The sequence below is a fragment of the Chlorocebus sabaeus genome, chromosome 23 (assembly GCF_047675955.1).
Source record: "Chlorocebus sabaeus isolate Y175 chromosome 23, mChlSab1.0.hap1, whole genome shotgun sequence".
NCBI lineage: Eukaryota > Metazoa > Chordata > Mammalia > Primates > Cercopithecidae > Chlorocebus > Chlorocebus sabaeus.
In genome coordinates this window covers 10993620-11018267 of record NC_132926.1, presented here as the reverse complement: position 1 = coordinate 11018267, position 24648 = coordinate 10993620, and the positions used below count along the sequence as shown (strand labels likewise).

The following is a 24648-nucleotide window of genomic DNA, read 5'->3' as shown; positions in this document are numbered from 1 at the left end:
CCACAGAGTGGGGCTTCAATGGTGAGAGCTGGGCAAGATGGATTGTTCCCTCCCGCATCCTGGGGAAGTGCCACCCGATAGCCCCTGCTGACCCTGGGTCACCCACGCTGCCTCTGTCCAGTGGGCCAGGGAGAAAATCATTAATGGGAGGCTGGCTTCTGGGGCAGGGCAGCTCCCCTCGGGGACCCGGGGGAAGGAGATTGGTTTGACCTCTGGTCGATAAGGTCTCCTGTGAGCAGGAGGAGAGTTGGAGGACAGGGAGGGGATGCCAGAGGCCTGCCCTTGGGGGAGGGGACAGGGCTAGCCACCTCCGGAAGTCATTCCAGGAGGGTCAAAGGCCACGGGTGGGGCATCTTCCGGACAAATGCCCACCAGGTGTGGGCCTCAGGGGCACTGGAGTTCTTCTGTCCCTGAGCAGCAGGATGTGGAAGGAGGCGGGCCCCAGGTATCAGACCCGGGCTGCCAGTGGTGGAGTGGTGATGTGTGTGGCCACTGAGGGGAGGGGGAAGTGAAGAGGGGGGCACACTTGGTGGGCCAGCAGGCCAGGCCCTGCCTCACTGGGCTGTGTGGTTTGGAGCAATGGACTTAACTTTTCTGGGCCACAGTGTCTGCATCCGTTCAGTGCGGGTGAAAAGCGTTCTCATGGTGCATGTTGTCAGGACTATGAAAAGCAATAGCATCTTGCCGCATGCTAATTTGGTTTGCAGGGCTTCACCTAGAGCCCCGTGAAAAATTCCCTTGTGTTCTCCCACTAGTTACCCCTAGTGAGCCAGGCACGGCTCTGAGCGCTTAATATATGGCTTTATATGTTTAATCTTTACAGCCACTCACGAGGAGGGTGCTGTTATCATCACCCTGTTTTATAGGCGAGGAAACAGGCACTAGAATTTAATATCTTGCATAAGGTCCCTTAGCTGGAGAGTGGCACACCCTGGGTTTTGAACCCAGGGCCAGCTCCTGATGGCACTGGTGGGGCAGGCAGGGCCCTGCAAGGCAGTGGCCTGGGGCTGCCTGCAGGGGTGGGGCACAGGAAACACAGTCTTTGGGGTCACAAGGCCTGGGGTTAATTCTGCGTTACTGCTCAGTTTCCTCATCCGTAATGTGGGATCATGCTTCCGCCCTGAGGACAATCGTGAAGGTTCAACAACGTGGTCCTGCTGACATACCTGCGGGCCCAGTCCAGGATCAGGAGATAATGCAGGTCTGCTTGGGGACAGAGATCCTACTGTAGCAAATGAAGGAAACACAGGCCTGCCCTTGGGAGCTCACAGCTGAGAGGTGAGACAGATGTTTTGGCAGCCAGGGTCCTAAGAGCTCTGCCATGGGCTGAGTGGGGCTGTGCCAGTGTGGGAATGGGGGTCCCTTGTGCCTAGCATTGTGATAGACTTTGTGGGCACACAGGGGACAAACCCAGAATGCTGTCTGGGCTTCAGGAATGGCTCAGCCTTATGGTTGACATGGGGTAGGACATGCATACAACCAGAAGGGTACAGGGGACCCTGCTCCAATGCTAAATGGCACAACAGGACTCCAGGCCTTTTCAACATTTGTTCATGCATCCATTCGAGAAGGGTTTGAGTTTCTACCGTGTTAGGTGCTGCGGATATAGCGGCAAATGAGAGACACTGCTCCAGCTTTCTCTTTCTCTCTCTCTCTTTTTTTGTTTTTTTTTTGATGGTGCTACCAGTCTACTGGGGCCAAAAGACAGAACCCAGATAAGTGCTGGAAAGAAGCACAAAGCATGGTGGGGGGAGGGAGCGTGTCAGAGCTGGAGGTGGCTTCAGAAAGGGGTCCAGGAAGGCCTGCATGAGGAGGTGACATTTGAGCAGAGACCCGAGTGAGCTCAAGGGATTAGAATGTAAGGATCTGAGAAAGAGCATCAAAGCAGAGGGAAGAACAAGTACAAAGGCCCTGGGGCAGGAGTGTGCTTTGATTTTGGAATGCCCAGAGTCACGCCAAGGTGGCCAGTGGCCAGCGTGGCTGGTGGGGAGGGAGTGGTGGGAGAGGAAGGTGGAAAAGCATTCAGGGGCTCGCCTTGCAGGGCCTTGAGGCCTTGGAGGAGTCCTTCACCGCAGTGTGATGGGAAGCCCCGGAGAGTATGAAGAGGGGATTGGGTTTGGTAGAAGAGAGACTACCAGAAGGCGAGAGTGGAAGCAGAAGGCCAGTGAGGAGGCAGGTGCAAGTCGTCCCAATGAGAGGGGAAGGAAGATGAGCGCGGTATGTGTTGGTGTAACCAGAGAAGGCTTCCTGAAGGATGTGGACGGGCACAAGCTAAGCCTCAAGGGAGCTGGAATTTTGGTGGCAGATGCAAAACAAAGGCTTCACCAGAGGAGTTAAGGATGTGGGCAAATGCTTGGTGTGGAAGTGAGCATGAGGACCCTTAGGGTGTGGGGAGGAGACCCCAGCATCAGCTACAGTCACAGAGGACTTGGCCTGTTGGTCCCCCGGATGAGGCTCTCCAGGCCTTCCTCTTTCCCCATGGATGCAGCGTTCCATCCCCTCTCGTTCCTCACCCATCTCCATATGGATTTGAGTACTTTTCTTCCCATTTGCTCACTTAGTCCTCACAGCTACCCCGGGATGGAATCAGGGTAGGGGCTCTGCCCACCACTTTACCGAGAATTGTTCTTGCTTTAACTGGGGGCTGTGGTGGAAAGAGAAGCTTTGTTGTCACATAGACCTAGGCCTGATTCTTAGCTTCGCCACTTTCTGGCTGGACCACCTTGGGCAACTTGCCTCACCTCTCAGAACCCCAGTTGCCTTGTCTTTGAATGAGGGTAGTGAGGGGGTGGTTATCAGTGTGTGCCACGGCCTGGCTCAGAGCTGGTATAGAGAAGCCCTTGGTCTTTGTGGTGGGTGTGGCTGGCTCCTGCATGCAGTGGGTCTGGGACATCTGGGGTGGCTCATTATGTCCCTTTCCCTGCCCAGGTGCTGGTTGCCGAGGAGAACGTGGACTTCCGCATCCACGTGGAGAACCAGACGCGGGCTCGGGACGATGTGAGCCGTAAGCAGCTGCGGCTGTACCAGCTCTACAGCCGGACCAGTGGGAAACACATCCAGGTCCTGGGCCGCAGGATCAGTGCCCGCGGCGAGGATGGGGACAAGTATGGTATGTGCCAGCCCTCTTCTCCTACCCCGTATACATGTCCTTCCTGGTCTCAGAGACCTCAAGTTCAAACGCCAGCTCTGCTGGTCCTGGCTGTGTGATCTTGGACCTGGCACTGATCCTTTCTGGGTCTGTTTCCTGATCTGTAAAATGGAAAATGGGGATGCAATAGTGAATCCTTGAGAGCACTGTCAGGAGTACTTACTGAAGATGTGAATGAGAAGTTCTTTGGCTGGTAAATGCCCCCTAAGTGGCATTTGCTGTGGTATCAGTGGCTTGCCTGGGATGGCCTAAAGCAGGTGGCTGCTCTCATGCCACCACTCACCAGCCCCAGGTTCGGCCACTTCAAGGGGCAGGAGCCTCTAGGTGATGCTTTGTGGAAGCTGCTGGTGGTGGAAATCAGCCTAGTGTGTGTGTTGCATGCACGTGTGCATATGGGCGCTTTGAGCTTGAACCTGTGCACCTGTGATACGTGGCACGCGTAACACCTTGGGCCATGGTCCTGTTGACCTACCCTTGACCCTGGAACTGCCCAAGCCTCCTGGAGTACTTGGGAACTCTCCCCGCTCCCCTGCCTGTGCTGCCTCTGCAATGGCTGGGAGGAGTGAGACATCTCAAGGCCCTGGTCCACAAAGGTGCTCAGCAGTGAGCGAAACAGGCAGCGCTCCGCCTTCCCAGAGCTTGGAGGGCATCTGGCCTAGACAGACACTGAGCAAATACCACACAGATTATTTATTTAAAATTGCCAGGCAGGAAAAGCGGAGACTGCTGCGAGGCCTCCTGGTCCTTGCCACTCACCGGGAAAGCACCTGCCCCCACCCATTCCTGCCTTCTCAGGCCCAGGTTCTGGGGATCTGGGGCTGTGGTCCTGTGTGTGGGGCCGAACCTGCCAGCCTGAGTGTTTTGGGGATGATGCCCCGCCTGCCTGCCAGGCTGCCCGTTGCAGTCAGGACATGACAACAAGACAAATAATTTCTTGGACCTTTTATCTTGGACACCATTTATTTTCCCTCAGCCCCGGGGCAGGACTGACCTCATAGTAGGGCCCAAGTGTGGCAGCTGCACCGTCACTGGGGGCTGGGCCAGGCCAGGCCAGGCTGGGTAGGGCTGGGCCACACTGGGCTTGTGCACCTCCGGGCCAGCTGCCTCCCTTCTCCCCGACATCACTCTTCACCGCCTCTGCTCCCTTTCCACTCTCTTTCCCCTTCTTCCTTTCCCGGCTCTTCCCCGTTCCCTGTTTTGTTTCTGTCCACCTCTCTGTCCCCCTCCCCACCAGCTCTGCCTCCCTTCTTCGGACCACAGCTTCCCTCCTCCCCACCTCTCCCAGGCCCTCTGCTGGCCGCCTCTATGGGGCCTCCCATCCCTCGTGCCCCCCTCCACAGACGCCTGGCTGTGCTGGGCTGACCCAGGTGGTGGTTTTCCCTGGGATCTGCTGTCCAGTTGCTGCCAGAAGGGGCAGCTGGCTGGCCGTGGCGGGAGGAGGTGCCCTTCTGGGGAGTCCCCGGAGCTCTCATTGGCCCCTCCAGGCTGGGAGAGTACAGGGGGGTCAGACTCTGGTCTGAACCATCTGTCCACACCCTGAGACAGGAGGCGGGAGCTTGAGAGGGAGGGGAGCCCGGAAATGGCTGGCCCCTCACCCCAGAAGCAACTCGCCCTCTCATTCCCTCTGTCTGAACTGGGAACTCAGGGAATCTTTCCTGCTGTGTGACTTCAGACAAGCTCTTTGCCTTCTCTGGGCCTTGGTTTCTCTTCTGCATGATGCAATGGTTGGGCTAAAGCAGTGCTTCTTCTTCTTCTCTCTCTTTTTTTTTTGAGACAGACTCTTGCTGTATTGCCCAGGCTGGAGAGTGTAGTGGCATGATCTCAGCACACTGCAACCTCTGCCTCCCGGGTTCAAGCGATTCTCCTGCCTCAGCCTCCCGAGAAGCTGGGACTACAGGCATCCGCCACCACGCCCAGCTAATTTTTGTAGTTTTAATAGAGACGGGGTTTCGCCGTGTTGGCCAGGGTGGTCTCGAACTCTCGACCTCAGGTGACCCACCCACCTTGACCTCCCAAAGTGCTGGGATTACAGGCATGATCTGCCGCACCCCGCCATGCTTCTTAAGTGTAACATGCGTGTGACCACAGAGGGATCCTGTCCAAATGCCCGTGTTGGTTCAGTGGGTCTTGGGGGCGGGGCCCGAGTTGCTGCATCTGACAAGCGCCTGGGTGGGGCCAGTGGGCGGCACTTCCAGGACCTAGGGACTAGGCCTTCTTGGCTTCTCTGCCAGCACCACACTTTCTAAGATTTTATGATCCTCTCTCAAGGAATATGTTTCTGTACTCCTCCCACCCCCCAACACCCAGGGCAGTGCAGGGCCTTGCTGCTGCTGCTCCATTTAAATGCCACATTAGAGACACAGATGAGGCCAAGGGACCCCAGCTGTGAGCCCGGGGAGAGGAAGTGAGACAATGGAGCCAACTGAGGCTTCCAATCTAGATTATCAATACAGATATTATTGGGAGGGTGATTTATGTGGCCAAGCCGGGGCAGGAGGGTGGGGCTGCCCCGCATTAGGGGCCCGCCTTGTCTCAGGGGGAGGGCGGCCAGGGCGCCCAGGACAGTTCTGTTCAGGAACCTGCTCCCACTGAGAATGATGCAGTCTGAGATGTACCGCACACTTTGTCAGAATCGTGTGATTTGATAACATGCAGTCTCAGAGTCTCAGCAAACACTACGGATACATCCCTGTAAACACCTGGAATCTGGAATCACACGGACACTCAGAAACTCAGATTTGCCTCTGTAAAGGCCAGAATCCTGAGGTGCCGGCTCTGTGGGGGGGGACGAGGGGCTCTTGGCCTGCTGCACAGCAGTGGGTGGTCCTTCAGTGAAATCTGCTTAGCTGTCAGTGGGGCTTGTGCACCTTGGTATTCTGCAAGAGGGTCTCTCTGTGGCCCCCTAAAGCTTTCCCAGTACCGAAAAGCTTGAGGGGCTCAGAGAGTGGGCCGCTCCAGGAATAAGGGGCTTTCTCAGCCTTGCTTTGGGTTCTGGAGGGAGATCACAGCTGGCCAGAGGGCTGGAGACTTAGGTAGTTGAATATCTGGCAGGTGGGAGGTTGTGGGGGAGGGACATCCTGCCCACCTGGGATAATATCAGCCTCCCCTCTTCTTGCCCTTGGTGCTGGACACTCTGTCCTGCAGGCAGTTGCCAGTCAAAGAACACCACTGGAATGAGAAGCAGGACACTGAGTTCCAGCCGCAGCTCTGCCGCTGAGCATCCTGCAGAGCTGGGGAAGAGCCTCCATGTCTAGGCTTAGTTTCTTTATCTGCCAAGTGGGGAGGAGAAGGCCCCCTCCACCTGCCCTCAAGGTGGATGTTCCTAAGCCTGGGATGTGACGAGAGGGGGAGGCACCAACTCCTCAGAAGGAGGGGCCAGCTGAGCCCACACGCAGGCAGACTCCAGCATCGGGGAGGTTCTGGGGCAACTCTGCTTTTAAAGTTTACGAAACCTTATGATTGGATATTCCTGCCTGATTTTATTTGAAAAAAGATTTCTCTGTTTGAGAAAAAAAAATGATTGAAAAACCCCATTTTGCTGTCGGCCAGCCTCCAGACTGACAGCACCCCGAATAACCCTGGGCAGGCCAGCACAGGGGCCCTGCTGGCCAGGGAGATGGTATTTGGAGGACTGAGCTTGTCAACTCGGGAATCCAGTGGGATTTGAATCTTGGCTCCACCACTTTCGAGTGGAAGACTGTGGATCTGAGTTAGCCTTTCTGATCCTGTTTCCTCTTCTACAAACAGGGAAATTGAAATGGGAGAATCTTTTGCCCAAAGATTATATGATCATTAAACCAGTATTAATAATCACCACCTGACCTCCTTACAGTGGGTGTGTGGGGCGGTGGTGCTGTCGTGGGCTCAGGTGAGGAGCTGCCATCAGGTACTGGTTCCAGAGGCTTCCAGAAAGGACCTGAGGGAAGAAGAAGCGGTGCTCCTGTCTGCCGTCAGTGGGACCCTGGCAGGTTAGATGCAGGTAGAGGAGGCGTCCTCCGGTGATTCCCAGCAGCAAGGTCTCTGCCCCGATGAGGGAGGAGGGCCTTTGGCTCCCCTGATTGGGTGTGTCTCCCCTCATTCACTTAATCATTCAACATAAATTACCAAGCACAAGCACCAGGGGAGGCGGCTGCTGTGGTGAGTGACATGCCTCGTCCCAGTCATTGAGGAGCCTTCAGTCTAGGGCCCCCTGTTCCTCACTAGAGGCTGGCTTTGAGTAGGAAGAACCTAGGCTATGAACTTTCCACGTGACTGTGAGCCCACCCGTTCTCTCCCTGAGCCTCAGTTTCCCCACCTGTAATGTGGGTGGGGTAAAGGGTATGCAGCTGGTACTCTGCAGCTTCCTCCAGCTCAGGCATGGGGTGAGTCTGTGATTCCAGCTTCGCAGGGAGTCAGCGGCCCCAGTGCAGATGCTTCCCTGAGTGCCCAGGCTGGGTGCAGAGCCCCGGAGCCCCTGTGCTCGCCCTTGTCCCAACAAGGGTCCTGCTGCAGTGGAACCATCTGTTGACGTGGCTGGTGCCCTGTGAGAGTGTGAGCTCCTTGGAGGGAGTGACCTTGTCTTGCTCTTTGCCATGTCGCCATGTCCAGCACAAGGCCTGGCAGAGAGCAGGGCCACTTTAAAGGCGGCCAGGAGCATGCATCAAATATGTACGGGCAACTCAAAGCGGAACCGGGGGCTGCCCTCAGTGGCTCACACAGGGGGAAGGTGGGGGCTTCAGGGCTATGGCTGAGTTGGTGGTGGAGCTGGGAGGAGGTCCTTTCATCCCCATTTCCCTCATTCTGGTAGTTGCCAGAGGTCCTTTGGACTGGTTGGGTGGCTGACATAGCAGGGACCCCTAGTCTCAGAGTTGAGCCCCCATGGTCCATTTTCCACGCACATCCCAAAATGTGAGCGTGTTCCTCCACAGCGCAGAGGTGCTCGTCTCACTTCGAGTAAAACTCATGTCCTTGAATCAGCCTGCAGGCCTGGTGTGCCTGGCTCCTGATCCTGTGGCAGCCTCAGGCTCTGCCTCAGCTCCTTGCTCATGTGGCCGCAGCCACAGCAGCCTTCCAGGCATCCTGTAAACGCCCTAGCACTGTCCATCTGAGGGCCTCTGTATTTGCTGTCCTGAGAATGCTCTTCTCCCAGATATCCCCCTGGCCTGCTCCCTCACCCACTCAGGCTTCTGTACTATTGTCCCCTTATCAGAGAGTCCCCAGCTCTGTCCCCACTTCCTAGCACTTGTCACTACCTGACCTTCTGTTATATATTTAGTTACCCACTATCTGTCTCCCGTGTTTAGAGTGTAAACTCCTGGAGGGTGGAGGTTTTGTGTCTCTTGCTCACTCCCGCATCCCCAGTACACAGGGCCAACCACGAAGACGCTCTCAGTGTATGCCTGAGCAAGTGAATGTGCAGTTGACGCCTGTGTGTGCCGGGGCATGTGGTAGATATCATTTCCCCTGGCGCACTGGGGCAAAGGGGCTTCTTTCTGTTCGGCACAGATCTCAGTGCACAGTAGGTACTTGGCAAATCAGTGCTCCCTCCCTCCTTTCCCACCACCCTTCCTTTCTATCCAGCCACCTTGCACTGTGCAATGGGGAAAGGGTGATCATCAGACCCAGCTTTCCCCAGGAGCTCTCCCAGCTGGGAATGGAACTTCCTATCTCCACCTAAACCCCTGCCCCTCTGAGCTCATGTCCCACAACTTCTGTCCCCAGGGAGGACCATCCACACCTCACCAACCCCCTGAGTGACATGGCTGCACTAGAGCTACAGCTAGGGTTAAATAGAGCTCCCGATGAACCCTATTGATTTTTCCCCCCGACTTTCTGGTGTGTCCATATGGAGAAAGGGAACTGTGGGCACCTTTGAGAAAAGACCATATACAGCAGTGTGTGTGTGTGCGTGTGTGCATGGGTGTGTGTGTTACAGTGGATGGGGAAGCGACTCCAGAAAGGATACCTTCTCCTCCAACTCCGCCTCTCTCTCCATCTCTCAAGACCTGGTCTGCCTTCAGTGGGGAAGGAGGGAGGGCTGACTCGGGGTGACGACCCCTCAGTGCTGTCTATAGTGAGGATGGTTCTTCACTGGGGGAAGACGCCTGGAGAGCAGCCAGCAGCTGTGTCAGCACTGGGATCTTTGCGGCTGGCCAGCTACCGTCCAGGCCGGGGGCCCAGCCCCTCACTGGCTCCCAGCTCCCCTGCTGCTCTTGCGGGTCTCGGGGACTTTACCCCAGGCTTGGGGAAAACAAACTCACCCTCCAACTTTGTTCTCTTGGGTTCCGCCTCTTTGGGTCTTGCCCCCTGCGTCTGTGGGATTCAGCTCTGTCTCTGTGCTGTGTCTCTCTCTCCAGGCCTCTGGCTGCCTCTCTGAGTCTTTCCCTGCTGTTTCCCACCCTTCAAACCCAAAGTCTTCACAGCAAGGCCTCGGATCACCCTCTGGGAAACCCGGCTGGGGAAGCACACTGGGATTAGTCAGGCAATCAATCAATCAGTCAATGCCACTTCCCCTTTCTGTCATCACCAGCCTGCGTAATGTCTGTTCCCACTCTGCCTGCGTACCTCGGTCGGAATCTCCATCTGTCTCAAACTGGCTCTGGCCTTGCTCTGCCTGCGTTCAAATCCTGGTCCTTTTAACTTATCTGCATAACTGACTTAGTTTCTTCATCTGTAAAATGGCGTAATAGTTCCTATCTCATAGGGCTGCTGTGACGATCAAATGAGATATTCCACATTCACACTCTGTTTTTTTTTTTTTTTTTTTTTTTTTTTAAATGTAGTCTTGCCCTATAGCCCAGGCTGGAGTGCAGTGGTGCAATCTCGGCTCACTGCAACCTCCGCCTCCCAGGTTCAGGTGATTCTCCTGCCTTAGCCTCCCGAGTAGCTGGGATTACAGGCACGTGCCACCACACCCAGCTAATTTTTGCATTTTTATTAGAGACAGGGTTTCACCACGTTGGTCAGGCTGGTCTCGAACTCCTGACCTCAGGTGATCTGCCTGCCTTGGCCTCCCAAAGTGCTGGGGTTTCAGGCTTGAGCCACCGCCCCACATTCACGCTTAACATTGCCTGACACATGGTAGATGCTCAGATAACTAGTCACAGTTACCATCATTCTTTAGTCATTTTTGCTGCAGGCATTAAAGTGGGAAGAGACAACGTGAGTTTTTTGTAGAAAGTTTTCTCTCCAGCTCCCTTCCCGCGCTCTTTCCCCTTTGCTGCTCTCCTCTCTGGATGCTGGAGAAGGGAGCAGAGCCTTTGAGCCCTTTTTCTTTACACCACTCTCCTTGGCCCCAGTCCTGGGTGGCCTCTGGGCTCCTGCTGTGTGCGGAGCCCTGGGGAGACAGGCTCTGTGGGCCCTCCTTCTCCGGCAGCTGTGGCCCGGGGTTTCCCTTTTTGTATTCCTCTTGTTTCATGCAGCCTTTTCTCCTCTTGATCAGATATGAAACCTGCCTTGCCTCTCTCTGGCTGTGGTCGCAGCCCAGCCCTGGGTGGTCCTGAGGGCTTCCCCCTCTCCCAATATCAAAGATATCTTTCTCAGGGTGACCCTAGGGGCTCCCTCCTTCTTCAAAGTCATTTGGAAGTGGAGCTGAGGGAAGGTGGACATCCCCGTCCACTAACTGCTGCCCAAAGAAAGTGGGGCCAAAGAGAAGATCCTCCTGCCTCCTTCACTGTTCACTCACTCGCTCCTCAGGAAAGGGGCTGGGGCCTCTGAGAAGTGAGGGCTGGGGTAGACAGGCAAAGCCCGAGACTTCTGGGTCGGACTGCCTGGGCTTGGATCTCAGCTCTATCACTGTGTGACTGTGGGACTTGGTTTTCTCACCTGTAAATTGGGGATAATAACAATAGTTCAAACGTCCTAGGATGGTGGTAAGAATTAAATGAGATAATGCATGTAAGGTAGTTAGGACAATGCCCAGCACATCATAAACTCTAAAGAAATGTCAGTTACTGATACTTTCCAGTGGGGCAGAACTGAAAGAGGCCTCAGAGGTTACCTAGATCTGGCCCGGAGAGGGAAAAGATTTTCTGCTGTGTCACTGAGGCTGGGGATGGGTGGGTGGGAGCCCATGGTTCCTGCAAGTGGCACCGAGAGTCACACCAGGAAGGTGCACAGTGGTGAAGCGCATTGACTGTGAAATCAGACACTGGACTCAGACCTTACCCTGCTCTTCCCAGCCATGTGAGTCAGGCAAGCCACTTCACCTCCCTGAATTTCGTTTTCATTAGCCAGTGAATGGTGTTAGTCATCTCCACACCACAAGGCTGTTGATGAGCTTATTAAAACTGGCTTGCCGGTCGGTCACTCTGAGCCAGGCGTGGGATAGGCACTGGAAGTCAGAGTGGTGATAAGACAGACAGGTTCTTGTCCTCGTGGAGCTTACTTTCTGCTGGGTGGAGACCGACAATAAAAATAAGAGTTTCGGAGAAGAGCTCTCAGGAAAATGGAGCAGGGGAATGGGGTAGGGCTGGGCTGGGGAGGGTGGTGCCAGCATTAGACATCATGGTCTGGGAAGGCTTCTCTGAGGGGCAATATTTGTGCCACAACCTAGGAGATGAGGAGCCACTCTGGAAGCTCTGGGCAAAGCAGCCTCCAGGCAGAGGAACGGCATGTGCAGGGGCCCTGTGGCAGGAGCATGCTTGGTGTGCTAGAGGGGAGCAGCAAGGCAGGGAGGCGGGGCTGGCCCACAGGGGCCAGGCTGTGTGCCCTTTGTGGGTCCCAGTGAAGAGTTTACATGTTCTTCTATGTGGCTTGGGGGTCCCTAGGAGGTCTTTAGCAGAAAAGGGACAAAATTAAATTGATATATTTTTTATTTTATTTTTTGAGGTGGAGTCTCACTCTGTCGCCCAGGCTGGAGTGCAATGGCATGATCTCTGCTCACTGCAACCTCTGCCTCCTGGGTTCAAGTGATTCTCCTGCCTCAGCCTCCCAAGTAGCTGGGACTACAGGTGTGCACCACCATGCCTGGCTAATTTTTGTATTTTTTTTTTTTTTAAGTAGAGATGGGGTTTCATCATGTTGGCCAGGCTGGGTTCGAACTTCTGACCTCAGGTGATCCACCCGCCTCGGCCTCCCAAAGTGCTAGGATTACAGGCATGAGCCACCGCGCCTGGCAAATTTGTATTTTGAAAGGATTCCCCTGGCTGTGGTGTGGAGGAGAGGTGGATGGGGGTGAGAATGGCAAGGGGAGGGGCTGTTGAATTGTGTAGGCTGGAGGGGACAGTGGCCTGGCCTGGGCCGTGAGGAAGTCTGATGAGCAGGGTGAGATCATGTCATCAGCTCCTCTGCCTGGCCTGGTGCAGGCCCCACGAACGGAGCTGTGCCTGAGCCCGGATGAGGTTTTCAGCTCTTGAGAGCAGCATCCTGGGGGCTTGGGTCATGGGAGTGGGTGCGTGATGCCGAGGACCTGGCCTGGGTGGTGTCTCTCTCTTCTCCTTCTCCTGTCTCTCTCTCTGTCTCGTTTCCTCTCTCCTTCTCTCTCTCTCTCTGAGAACTGCTGCTGCTATTACTCCCCAAAGACTTTACATAATTCTGGCCCAGCTCCCTCCTCATGATGTCATGTGCTGAGTGGAGTCTAGGTCACTCCATCGCATGCTGCGGTCGGGGAGAGAACAGACTTCTGGCTCCCCTGGTGTGACGGCCAGGCGCAGACCCTCCCCATGCTGGGGTGGGGTGGTGAGGCTCGTGGTGGGGTGGAGGTGCAACCTCTGCCCCAGGCCCTTTGGACAGCTCAGGCCAAGGCCAAGGCCAGAGCTTGTTTCCTTTGGTGGCGCTGGCTGGTGAGGGGTGGGGGTTGTGCTGGGAGGCCTGTCCCTCCAGAGCTGGGGGCCTCTCCCCTGGAGCCCAGGCCCCAGTAGAAAGAGGCAGGCAGTCCTGAGGTCAGCCCCTGTTACCGGGCTGATGCTCTGAATCTAAGTTTCCTACACTGTAGAATGGGGACAGAGACACCCAGTCTCCTGGGGATGGATGGTTCAGTGCGCTCTAAGGGGAGCAGAGCAGGAACTGTTGCGAGGACAGAGGCCCAGGCATGTGCTGGGAAGGGCGGACAGGAAGTCTCCCCATTGGGCCTACTTGGGGTTGTCTGGGCCCCAGCTCAGTGGCTTTACCTACTTCCTGCATCTCCCATCCCTGCCCCTCTGCTAGACCCCACTTCCTAATCCCAAGGAGAAGGAGAATAGGGTCGAGCCCCTCCCCCTTGCACAGGTAGGGAAACTGAGGCTCAGAGTGGGGTATGACTTGCTCAAGGTCACACAGCCTAGGATGGCAATGCCAGAAGGAAACTAGACCCGGTGAGCCCCAGCCCCAGGCATTTTCTGATGCATTTTACAGTGTGGGATGCCTGCAGCCCTGAAGGATGCTGGGAAGGTCAGGTCATAGCTCAAGACCTGGGGAGGGAAGCTCTGCTGCTCCTCCACTCTTGCAGACACCTCCGATTTCCTTCCACTATATTTTCGTTTTTCTTTTCTTTTGGGAAAACAGTTTGGTTTTGCAGTTTGTAGGAAAATTAACATTTATTGAGTTTTCTCTCCCTGACCTCTGAGAACAGAGTGCTAAGCTCTTCACAGCATCATTTTGTATAATCCTCACAATAACTATTGAAGATTATACCCCCATTTTACAGGAGAAGAAACTGAGGCCCAGGGTCATACGGTTGGGGCCATGGATTCATATCCAGATTTGTGCACCCTAAAGCTCTCACCTTTCCCCCTCATCAGAAGCGCCTGAAATTGTCCTGATGCCCCCATAACTCCTCACCTGCTGTGGGACCTGAGCTTTGCGAAGAGATGGAGAAAGCAAGTTTCAGAGCTGCAGTGATGTTTGGCCCTGGGGAGGGAGCTCACAGACAAAATGACAGGGAGTTTGACTTAAGGGGAACAGGGAGGATCAGGGGCTTGTACCCACCGCCATCTCAGCGTTGGTAAATATCCCTGACTCAGTGTTGACTAGGGCTAGGGGGAGGTGGAGGGAAGAATGTGCCTCCCCTTGTTTCTAGAGTTACTAAATTCTTGTTAGATCTTTAAATTTTATGTAAATTCTTCTTCTTTTCCCTCTTGGAAAGGTGGGTATCGGATTTTAATTAGTAGTGGTGTCAAAGGAGGGCTAGATTAATTATTGGAAATCTCAAGTTCCAGATGGTTTCAATTTTCACAGCAGGGCACCAGGGTCTATATTTGTAATTTTTTTTATTGAAATCATACCTAGTGTATTTTAGGGGCACTGAGGTATACTCTTTGTGGCTCCAAGGATACTGTACTCAGGAATTTGGGGCTATGATTTTTGTTATGGAGAAGCAAGTCCCTTGTCACTGAAATTAAACTTTTGTGGGTGAGGGAGGGGCAGGGGCTAGGAAGCAAGGGGTCAGGAGAAAGAGTGCATGAATTGGGAGGGGGGCGATCACAGGCAAAGAAAGCAGGTGGTACTGGGGAGTCAGGCACAGGGGTTTAAGATCAGAGAGGAGAGAGAGCTAAGAGAGGGCGCGTGGCCTACCCAAAGTCACACAGCAGCCTACTGGGGAGAAAAATGTGGGCTGGCAGAGGGAGAGGAAAATTCGATTTGGATACAGCACACCTAATCAAGGGACAGTCACTCTTTGCCTGCCTGATGTCCTTGTTCAGGCAGGGCTTTGGGGGATCAGCTCTGGACCCCTCATCCTGAGGGAGGCTCTGTGGAGCATGGATGGTGTAGCATGGGGTCTCCCACCCTGGGGGGATCGCAGGGGGAATTGGGTCCTGATTGGAATTTCTGGGCTCCTGGGAGTTAATTACCCTTCAGCTTTGGTGGCCTCCATGGAGGGCAGTGGAATATCCTGCATAGCCTTTCTCAGGGAGCTCACACCTCACTCCCTGTGCCCTTCCTGCTATGAATAGCCAGGGTAAAGGTGCCAGGGGGCACTAGCAGGGGCTCCAGATGTTTGCTCTGCAGGAAGGGGCCATAGACCTAACTTTTGGAGGAAATAGATTGATGTCCTGAAAGGCAGGGAGGTGTGCGTGCATGTGCCTGCATCTGTGTCTATCTGTCCCCTTGGTCCCCTTAGCTACTTCTCTGTGGTTATTTGTATGGCATCTGTCCTGATTTGGGGAATGGGGTTATTTTTACGATTGTCTGTCTTGCTTTGGGTTTGGGGGATGGAGTTATTTGCACTGCCACCTGTCCTGCTTGGGATAATGGCCTTTTTGTATGGCTGTCTGTCCTGCTTTGGGAAATGGGTTTTTTGCACGGCTCTTTGTCCTGTTTGCTGCAGTAGAGTTGAGGGGCTAGGGAAGGTGGGTGACGATGGGGAGAAGGGCACACTGGTGTTTAGCCACAAGGGGCAGAACTCCCTTCTGGCTGGAGCCATCTGGATCCCAAGTGGAGCCAAGAGAGGCTGGAGGGAAGGGAACAGGTGATCGGCAGCATCCATCTCCCTGCCTGAGGGGCAGGGACTGCTACTTCTCTGACTTCTCTGTGGTTATTTAGGCATCTGTCCTGTGGGACTTGTTAGGCCTCCCCATGCCTGATTTTGGGGGAGTGAGGGACCAAAGATAGGATCAGGGACCGTGTCACTGAGCCTTTAGACCACGCCATTGCCCCTGGTAATAAAATGTGTCTTGTTCTCCTTCTGCCTTTCGAAGCCCAGCTCCTAGTGGAGACAGACACCTTCGGTAGTCAAGTCCGGATCAAGGGCAAGGAGACGGAATTCTACCTGTGCATGAACCGCAAAGGCAAGCTGGTGGGGAAGGTGAGTGATGGTTTGGGATTCCTGGGAACTTGGGCTTCCCCTCTGGCAGCTCTGGGAGCTGGAACAATGTGTCCATGGCACTGTCAGCCCCAAATGGAAAACAGGCCGTGTGTGTGTGTGTGTGTGTGTGTGTGTGTGTGTGTGTGTGTGAGAGAGAGAGAGAGAGAGACTGTAATCTCTTTCTTTCACCCCACCCCACCCCCCACTTCTCTGCCTGGGCACTTGAGCTCACCAGGCTGAGGTATCCATGGCTATGACTTACGGTGCACACAGGGCCCTGGTCTCTCCTGCTGGGTGTGGAGCTCTGGCTTGCTTGGTAGTGGGAGGATCCTTGAGGGGCTCTGGGGCACCCCGGCTACCTGTCCCTGACTCTGGGAGCAAGGAACCAGCAGGCCAAGGGCTGTGACTGCAGCGATCGTTTTAACAATCGCCAGGGGCTTACAGCGCCGTCCTGCAGCAGTGGCCTCTGGAACCTGGCCGCCTTGTCAGCGCTGGGCCTCATGGTTCTAGCATTTCAGGAAGATTTTATTACTTTGAAACTGGCAAGAGAGCTGCATGTAACAAATTAGGGCGGAGGCAGGGGAGGGTGCAGGTCGGGGGGACCCTCAGGTTGGGGAGACCCACGTGTGTGGGGATCTGAGTCTCCAATGATGCTGCTTCTCAGCACCCCTGTTCATTTCCTGGATGCGCTTGTTTGCAGAAGTCACGAACTGGCTTCCTCTGGGTGTTCGAATGGAAGGTGTTATCCACAGGAGCTCTATGGTAGGGTCAGGTTTTCTGTCCTCTTCTCTCTGCAGGGACTGACTCCCATATCCAGCTTGTGTAACCAGGACTGAGGGGGTTCTGCCTGGATAGGTGGAGTGGGGTGGAGAGTAGGCCTGGATTCCAAGGGGGATGGGCTTGTGCTTGGGGGCAATGCCCTGGCTGATTATTTGCGGTTCATTACATCTTGTTGGGGATGGGGGAGATGACTTCAGTCTTGCTGAAGCTATGTTTTTGATTTTTTGAATTCTCCAAGTCTTATCCCTCCCCCCTCCCTCATACCCAAGAGGCTGGGGAGGATGTAACAGGCCAGGAATCCCAGTTAGGGCATTGTTGCATTATTTTGTTAATAATTACAGTCATAATAGCCTCCGCTAATTGAGCACCGACTTTCTGCCTGGCACTGAACTGAAACGCTCCCAGTGAATCCCAGGAGGCTGCCACCGCTACCATCCCCATTCCACAGATGAGGAAGCCGAGGCTCGGCCACACCCGGGCACTTGTCCCAGGTCCCACACTAGAGCTCGGCGGGATTCAAAGCCTGGTTTGGAAGGAAAAGATTCCAGCCGCACTGCCCACACCAACTGAGGCTTCTCAAACAGCAAAATAATAGTAATCCGCAGAGCGCGGCTCCGGGATGCCGAGGAGTGGTTTTAATTAGTGATTCACTTTCCGCCGTTGCAAGGCCGGCCGGCCGGCGAGGGGGGTCGGGGCCGGGGCCGCGGACTGGGGCGCGGGCGCCGGGTCCCCCTGGCCTGGCCGGTCCCCCTGGCCTGGCCGGTCGTTTCCTGTGGCGGCGCGGCCCAGCCCCGCGTCAGGCGCTTTGTTCTCCTGCCCGCCTGGGCCGCCTCCCAGGCCCAACCTGCTTTGAGTTTTCGGCTCGTTTTTCTTTCTCCCCCAGGAGGGGCCAGCGGCACCAGCCAGTGCCCGTGCCCACGCCGCGGCCCGCCCTCGCCGTCTGCGCGCGGTTCCCGGCATCCTGACCCCAGGAGGGCCGCGCGGGGGTCAAAAGAGCAGCCCCGTCCCCTCGGGCCGCCCCCCCACCCCGCCGCCGGCCGCCTCCCGCCCGCGGGCTAGCCGCTGAGTCACCGCTTCCACAGGAGCCGGCTCCGATTTCCTGCCCCCTCGCCCTCTCTCCCGTCATTAATATTGGTGACGGTTCAGCTGGCGCGGCGCGCCCTGGCGCAGTGGAGGGAGGCCCGGCCCCGGCCCCCGGCGCCTCCCCTGCTCCTGCCCCGGCCTCCACGCCCGCCCCCATCCCTTGCCAGCCTCCTGTCTTCTGGGCCCACCCGGGGGACTCGAGGACGCCCCCAAATCCACCTGTCCAGGCTTGACCTCTGCCCCGCCCAGCGCCCCCTCACTCTCTGGCCCCCGAGGTGGGAATCTGGCTCCTGGGCTGCGGTCCTCGCCACAGCCTCCCTGCCCAGTCAGGTCTCAGGTCCTGGGAGTCCCCTCCTGTCCTAACCCCTGCCACGGCCTCTGTTCTGGCCTCTTACCATCCCGGAAATCGTTGCCCCAGCCGCCTGGTGTGTGGCTTCTGCACCTCCAGGCCTTTCCCTGCTGTCCACTTTCGGATTTCTACAGCACAGATGGCATTGGAGGGCAGCACATGGCCTGCCCTCCACCCCCACCCAGCTCCAAACCCATCCATGGGTCCTCCCACCTTGCTATGGGACACGAAGGCCCCAGGGAGCCTCCCTGGGCACATGGATTCCTTATGCTCCAGGTGCGTGGCACTGAGCACCACTGTTCCATGCACGGGGTCTTTGGGCCCTCTGCGGGCCTGCCCTTCCCTCTGTCCACTTGCCCTGAGTCCTGGCTGGTCATTCCCGGACCCCTCGGTCAACCCACCCACCCCGGAGCCCCACAGGCCCTCGTGCAGCCCCATGCTGCCTGTCTGCTGACCTGGGTTATCAGTGTTTGTCTTCCTGCCTGCATCCTCTGTCACACTGGGAGCTCCCTGAGGGCGATTCTGCATCCATTCATTTGAGATCTGTGTACCTGGCCAAAGGGCTCTGGTGGCACCAAAGAATTAGAAACATGTTTCCTGCTGTCTGTGGATTGACTCTTAAGCTACAGCCTGAATTATCCACATCAACCCAAGGGAGTGTAAGCCCCCTGGCCTTGCTGAGCCTCAGCATCCTCATCTGTAAAATGGGAATGATAATCCACATACTTAGTAGGCGAGGAGGCACTTGCTAAGTGTTAGTCCCTTTCCCCTTTGGAGCCGGGTCACCAGGTCACTTCTTCACCTGTGGGAATGCCTGGTCTCAGCTCCAGTGCTGACTCCTTTGGAGTGGCTCAGTGGAGCAGCTTCCTTGGGCCATCTGTGTGCCAACCCTGCACATCTCTGGCCACAGCAAGGGTCCCTGCATCAAGCCTTTGACAGAGCTTTCCAGAGGTTGCAGGCCCTTGCTGGAGTTACTCTTTCTGCTGCATTGTACTAATCAGATGCCAGCTCTGTCCCAGCCCCTGCATGCTCAGGCGGCCCCCCCTTCTCCTTGCTACCCCTCTGGAACCCATGTCACCTGGCCCAGGAGGTGGCACTTCCTTTCATTTTGTAAACAGTGGTTGAGTGTCTAGCATGATGTGCTAGGCATTTTTTTTTCCCATCTCTGGAGATGCAACCCAGATTGTATTTTTCTCATCTGCCACCACCTGTTGCAATCACTGATGAGTCCTTTTTGGGGCAACATAGAGTCACAGACCTTTTCAGGTCAGGGGAGTGCTCGGCCCACCAGCACACCTTCGTTAAGATGACTTTGGCTGCAAATGGCTGAAACTTAATCTAAAATGCCTTAAGCAAAAAGGGAATATGGGGCTTATATAGCAAACAACAACAACAACAACAACAACAACAACAAACAGCAGTCCAGGGGGTAGTTCTAGTTTCAGGTAAGATTGGATCTAGGGGCCAGAGGAGGTCATCAGGATTCCATCTTCAGATCAAATCGAAGGACTAGGGCTCCAGTTTGGGAAGCGAGAGGCGGGAGGTGGCAGTAGGAAAGAGATCAAGTTCTGCTACATCATCAGGGTTCTGGGATGGAATATTCACTTACTCTCTACACACTGATACTTCTGCCTCGCCTGAACTAATTGTGTCAGAGTTTCTGGGGGCTGGGCCCAAGCGTAGGTGTTTTTGGAATCTGCTGTGGTGAGCAGGGTCATAGAGGTAGCCAGGAGCAGAGGCAAGTGTCAAGCCCAGGTATAGCGTGCTGTTAGGTGCTTATCCATTTCTGCCTGAGGTCATGGAGGGAACTTGTGATCATCATAGCCACAGGCTGGTTCCCAAGATTTGTGAATTTCAGCCAAAGCCATTCAACCCTTTTAAGTGAACCCAGGCATGCACTGAGCCCGTGTGTCTGGCACTGGGTAGCTCCTTGTACATCTAAAACCTCGCTTTGTGCCAATGGTGGCTATGTAGGCCTGGGGGAGGTGAGATGTTTTGATGGGCAGCACCTGCTCCTCCCCACCCTTTCCCCTTGCAGACCTCTCCGGAACTGGGCAGAGGAGAAGTGAGCTGCAGTAGCTAAGGCAAGTTCAAATCCCACCTCTGCCACTTACAAGCTCCATGACCTTGGGCAAACCAATTTGCTTCTGAGCTCTGCTTTCTTCTACCAAGCAGAGTCGAAGAAGAGGATGAAATGCAGTAATGGAAGTAGCAATGTTTGGCCTGTAGTTGGCAATCAATAAATGGTTAATGAATGAGGAGGGAGACCAAGTGGGTTAGACAATTTCTAGGGCTCAGCTTGCTTTGTCTCCCTAATCAGTGTGTCCCAGGAGGGACCTCTCATAGCTTATGATTGTCTCTGGGACATTTATAACAGATCCAGGAGGGAGAGTCTATCTTCTTCAGGAGGAAACCCCTTTCATGTATCATCCCACGGTTTCCATCCTCATGAAAATGCGTTCAACCCCAAATGCTCGGGGCACCTCTGTCTTGAGCTAAGGCCTGTGCTCAGCAACAAGGGAACTGAGAAGCAGCCCTGACCTCAGCAGGCACTTGGGCTAATGCGGAGGCGGGCAGATATGGAATTTCTCTGTTGGGGTGTGGGGAGAAGGAATAGGGTTCAGAAGATGGAGTACGTGAGCCCAGTAAGACTTGACACTTGAATGGAGTCTTGAATGAGGAAGAGGAATTGCCCAGGGAGATAAAGGGCAGTCCTGGAAGGCTTCCCAGAGGAGGCAGTTTTTGAGCTGAGCCTGGAGGGATGAAAGCCATTTTCCAGGCAGTGGCAGGTATTCTAGGATGGGGAAACATCATGGTGTAGCCTTTGGTCTGTTTGTTCCTACTCTTTGGTTGAGACCAGGCAAAGAACCTGGATTCAGGTTGGACAGGCAGCATCCAGAATTTTCCATGGGGTACCCAGAGCCCAGGAACTACTCCTCTCCACCTGCCTTGCACGCTTACCCTGGCTTTCCTCACATTTGCTGCTCACACCACCCATACTGTCCTCTGGGTCCCACGTTTGTGTCCCAGGCTTGCCCCTGCCTGTTCTGCAGCCTCCTCGAAAGATCTCATCCTCCAGAGAGTGTTTTCTTACCCTGCCTGTCCCTTTCTGCAAAGTTCAGCACTTTGTCTGGAGGGCCCAAGCTTGCCCTCTGCTCAAAGGTGAACGTTCCTGGAAGCTCCAGCCTGTTTTCCACTTCAAACAAAAGGCTGGAACTTGCACCTCAGTCTCCACACACAGCCAGACCGCTGGGCTTCCAGCTTGGCTGGGCATCCGTCCGTAACGAGGAGTGGGCCCGGCCTAAATTTGGAGATGTTAGTTGGAAACTCGAGTGCTGCTAATTCAGGCCTTCCAACTTTGTGTGTTTCCCACTCTTCCCCATCGAACAATTCGGCTGTCTCAGAGAGGAGACTAAAACCCTGCCTCCCTACCACCCCCTGTCCAGATCAGATCCAAGAACGCCCTGTCAGGAACAGCTGCCCTTCAGGAATAATCTAGTACTGTGTGTCAGATTCATTTATAAGCATCACTCCTACAGTGTCTCTATGATGCAGAAGTCATTGTTCCCATTAGGTAGGTGAGGAATTTGAGGTTTACAGAGTGGGACTTACTGGCCTGAGGTTACACAAGGGAAGTGTTAGAGGTCATTTGTTTTCTGACTCCAGATCTAGTGCTCCTTGCCCAGCATACCCAGGCTCCCAAGGGATTTCACACATCGGCCCAGGAGCCTGAGATCTCACAACCGATGGCACAGTTTGGAGTTAGGCCATGTGAAGTCTCTTGTTGTTGGAGGCCCCCACCTTACTTCATACCAAGTATTAAGATGCACCACATCCCACATGACGTGTAATTTGTATTTAACTAGATCACAGTGGAGCTGAGTTACAGCTGAGTTGCTGATTTAACGTCGGGTTTTATGCAAATCTATCAGGACTCATTTCTGTTGTACGCGATAGAACACAGTATCATCACCTGGTTTAAAGGAAATGAGCCATTATTGGCTCACATAACCGTGAGGTAACTTGAGCTTCAGATGTGACTGGATCTAGAGCCCAAATGATGCCACCTAGAGCCCAAATGATGTGACCAGTATGTAGTTTCTCTCCTTCTCCCCTCCTTGGCTTTGCTTTATCTGTGCTGGCTTCACTGTCAGACAGGATCTCCCCCCATGGTGATAAAGTGGCTGCCTCTGCTTCAGCCTTACAGACTCCTCCAGTTTAAATCCACCTATGTTTGGGGTTGCCTAGAAAAGGTCTCAAGGAACACTCTGATTGGATGGCTTGGGTCACTTGCTCTTTCTTTTTTTTTTTTTTTGGAGATGGAGTTTTGCTCTTATTGCCTAGGCTGGAGTGCAATGGCGCGATCTCGGCTCACCGCAACCTCCACCTCCCGTGTTCAAGAGATTCTCCTACCTCAGCCTCCCGAGTAGCTGGGATTACAGGCTTGCACCACCACGCCCAGCTAATTTTTGTATTTTTAGTAGAGACAGGATTTCTTCATGTTGGTCAGGCTGGTCTCAAACTCCCGACCTCAGGTGATCCACCCGCCTCGGCCTCCCAAAGTGCTGGGATTACAGGCGTGAGCCACCGCGCCCAGCCAGGAATAGATTTCTGAATGACAGTGGGAGTCTGTTACCTAACTGGAGGGTGGGGGAAAGATGCAGGAGTCAGTAACAAAAGTTTACTCCACACATCCAGGAGGTGAAGGCTGTCTTTCCTGTGCTGCTCCAGCCACAGCCTCCTGACCATGCCCTTTGTACCTACTGTCCCCTTTCTCTCCTCCTAACAAAGAGTCTTCACTTGGCAAACTAGAGTCAGGCTCTTGAACCTTCTCTTAGGCCCATCTGTGCACTTCTTTGTAAAATCCAGTTTTAGCAAGAGCCATGATAAGTCATTTTAGCAAGAACCCCCCACTCTTGATATATGATCAGGGTCTTCATCCTCCTCCATCACCCAGGTGATGTCTGGTCACCCTGGCCTGTCCTCAGCAAAAACCCTGTTAGGTGGCTTTAGCCAGAATCCCCCACACCCTCGATGTTTTCTCTTAGTCATTTTCTACTCTGCTCCTTGGTTATAAACCCCCACCTGCCTGTGCTGTATTCAGAGTTGAGCTCAATCTCTCTCCCCCTCTGCAAAACCTCCTTACAGTTGTCCCTACAACGATCGCAATGGTCCTGAAAAAAACCTTCCTCACTGTGCTTTAGCGAGCATCACTGAGTCATTTTTTTTCTTGAACACTCCCCCTCTCTCCCCTGCAGCCCGATGGCACCAGCAAGGAGTGTGTGTTCATCGAGAAGGTTCTGGAGAACAACTACACGGCCCTGATGTCGGCGAAGTACTCCGGCTGGTACGTGGGCTTCACCAAGAAGGGGCGGCCACGGAAGGGTCCCAAGACCCGGGAGAACCAGCAGGACGTGCATTTCATGAAGCGCTACCCCAAGGGGCAGCCGGAGCTTCAGAAGCCCTTCAAGTACACGACGGTGACCAAGAGGTCCCGTCGGATCCGGCCCACACACCCCGCCTAGGCCACCCCGCTGCGGCCCCTCAGGTCGCCCTGGCCACACTCACACTCCCAGAGAACTGCATCAGAGGAATATTTTTACATGAAAAATAAGGAAGAAGCTCTATTTTTGTACATTGTGTTTAAAAGAAGACAAAAACTGAACCAAAACTCTTGGGGGGAGGGGTGATAAGGATTTTATTGTTGACTTGAAACCCCCCGATGACAAAAGACTCATGCAAAGGGACTGTAGTCAACCCACAGGTGCTTGTCTCTCTCTAGGAACAGACAACTCTAAACTCGTCCCCAGAGGAGGACTTGAATGAGGAAACCGACACTTCGAGAAACCAAAGTCCTTTTTCCCAAAGGTTCTGAAAGGAAAAAAAACAAAAAGAAAAACAAAGAGAAAGTAGTACTCTGCCCACCAACAAACTCCCCCGAACTTTCCCAATCCTCTATCCCTGCCCCAAACTCCAACAAAAATCGCTCTCTGGTTTGCAGTCATTTATTTATTGTCCGCTGCAAGCTGCCCCGAGACACCGCGCAGGGCAGGCGTGCCCCTGGGAATTCTCCGCGCCTCGACCTCCCGACGACAGACGCCTCGTCCAATCATGGTGACCCTGCCTTGCTCGCAGTTCTGGAGGATGCTGCTATCGACCTTCCGTGACTCACGTGACCTAGTACACCAATGATAAGGGAATATTTTAAAACCAGCTATATTATATATATTATATATATATAAGCTATTTATTTCACCTCTCTGTATATTGCAGTTTCATGAACCAAGTATTACTGCCTCAACAATTAAAAACAACAGACAAATTATTTAAAAAACCATGAGGCGAGTGGTGGCTGGTGGCAGGGTGGGGGCAGGGTGGCCTCTTTGTCTCATGCTTTCTGGTCGATCTGTGGTCTTTGCACTGAGAGCTAGGGCCTTGCACATTCATTCATTCATTCATTCATTCTTTGAATTCAACATTACACCAGGCACTGAGAAGGCAGCCTTAGAACAGATGGGAATCCTTGCTTTCAGGAAGATTCCATTCTAATGGGTCATTGATTCAGTGGCCGCTTCAGTCATTTGTTCA

General features: G+C 54.4%; 1 protein-coding gene across 1 annotated transcript in view; it reads left to right on the top strand.

Moving 5' to 3' along the window:
- FGF18 (fibroblast growth factor 18) overlaps positions 1-24397 on the top strand; it is a 37807-nt gene extending 13410 nt beyond the window's left edge. The window contains exons 3-5 of the mRNA XM_008015289.3: positions 2929-3109; positions 15742-15848; positions 23319-24397. Coding sequence (XP_008013480.1) covers positions 2929-3109; positions 15742-15848; positions 23319-23585 — 555 coding nt within the window. The 3' untranslated portion in view covers positions 23586-24397. The remainder of the gene's footprint in view (positions 1-2928; positions 3110-15741; positions 15849-23318) is intronic.
- The last annotated feature ends 251 nt before the right edge of the window (positions 24398-24648 follow it).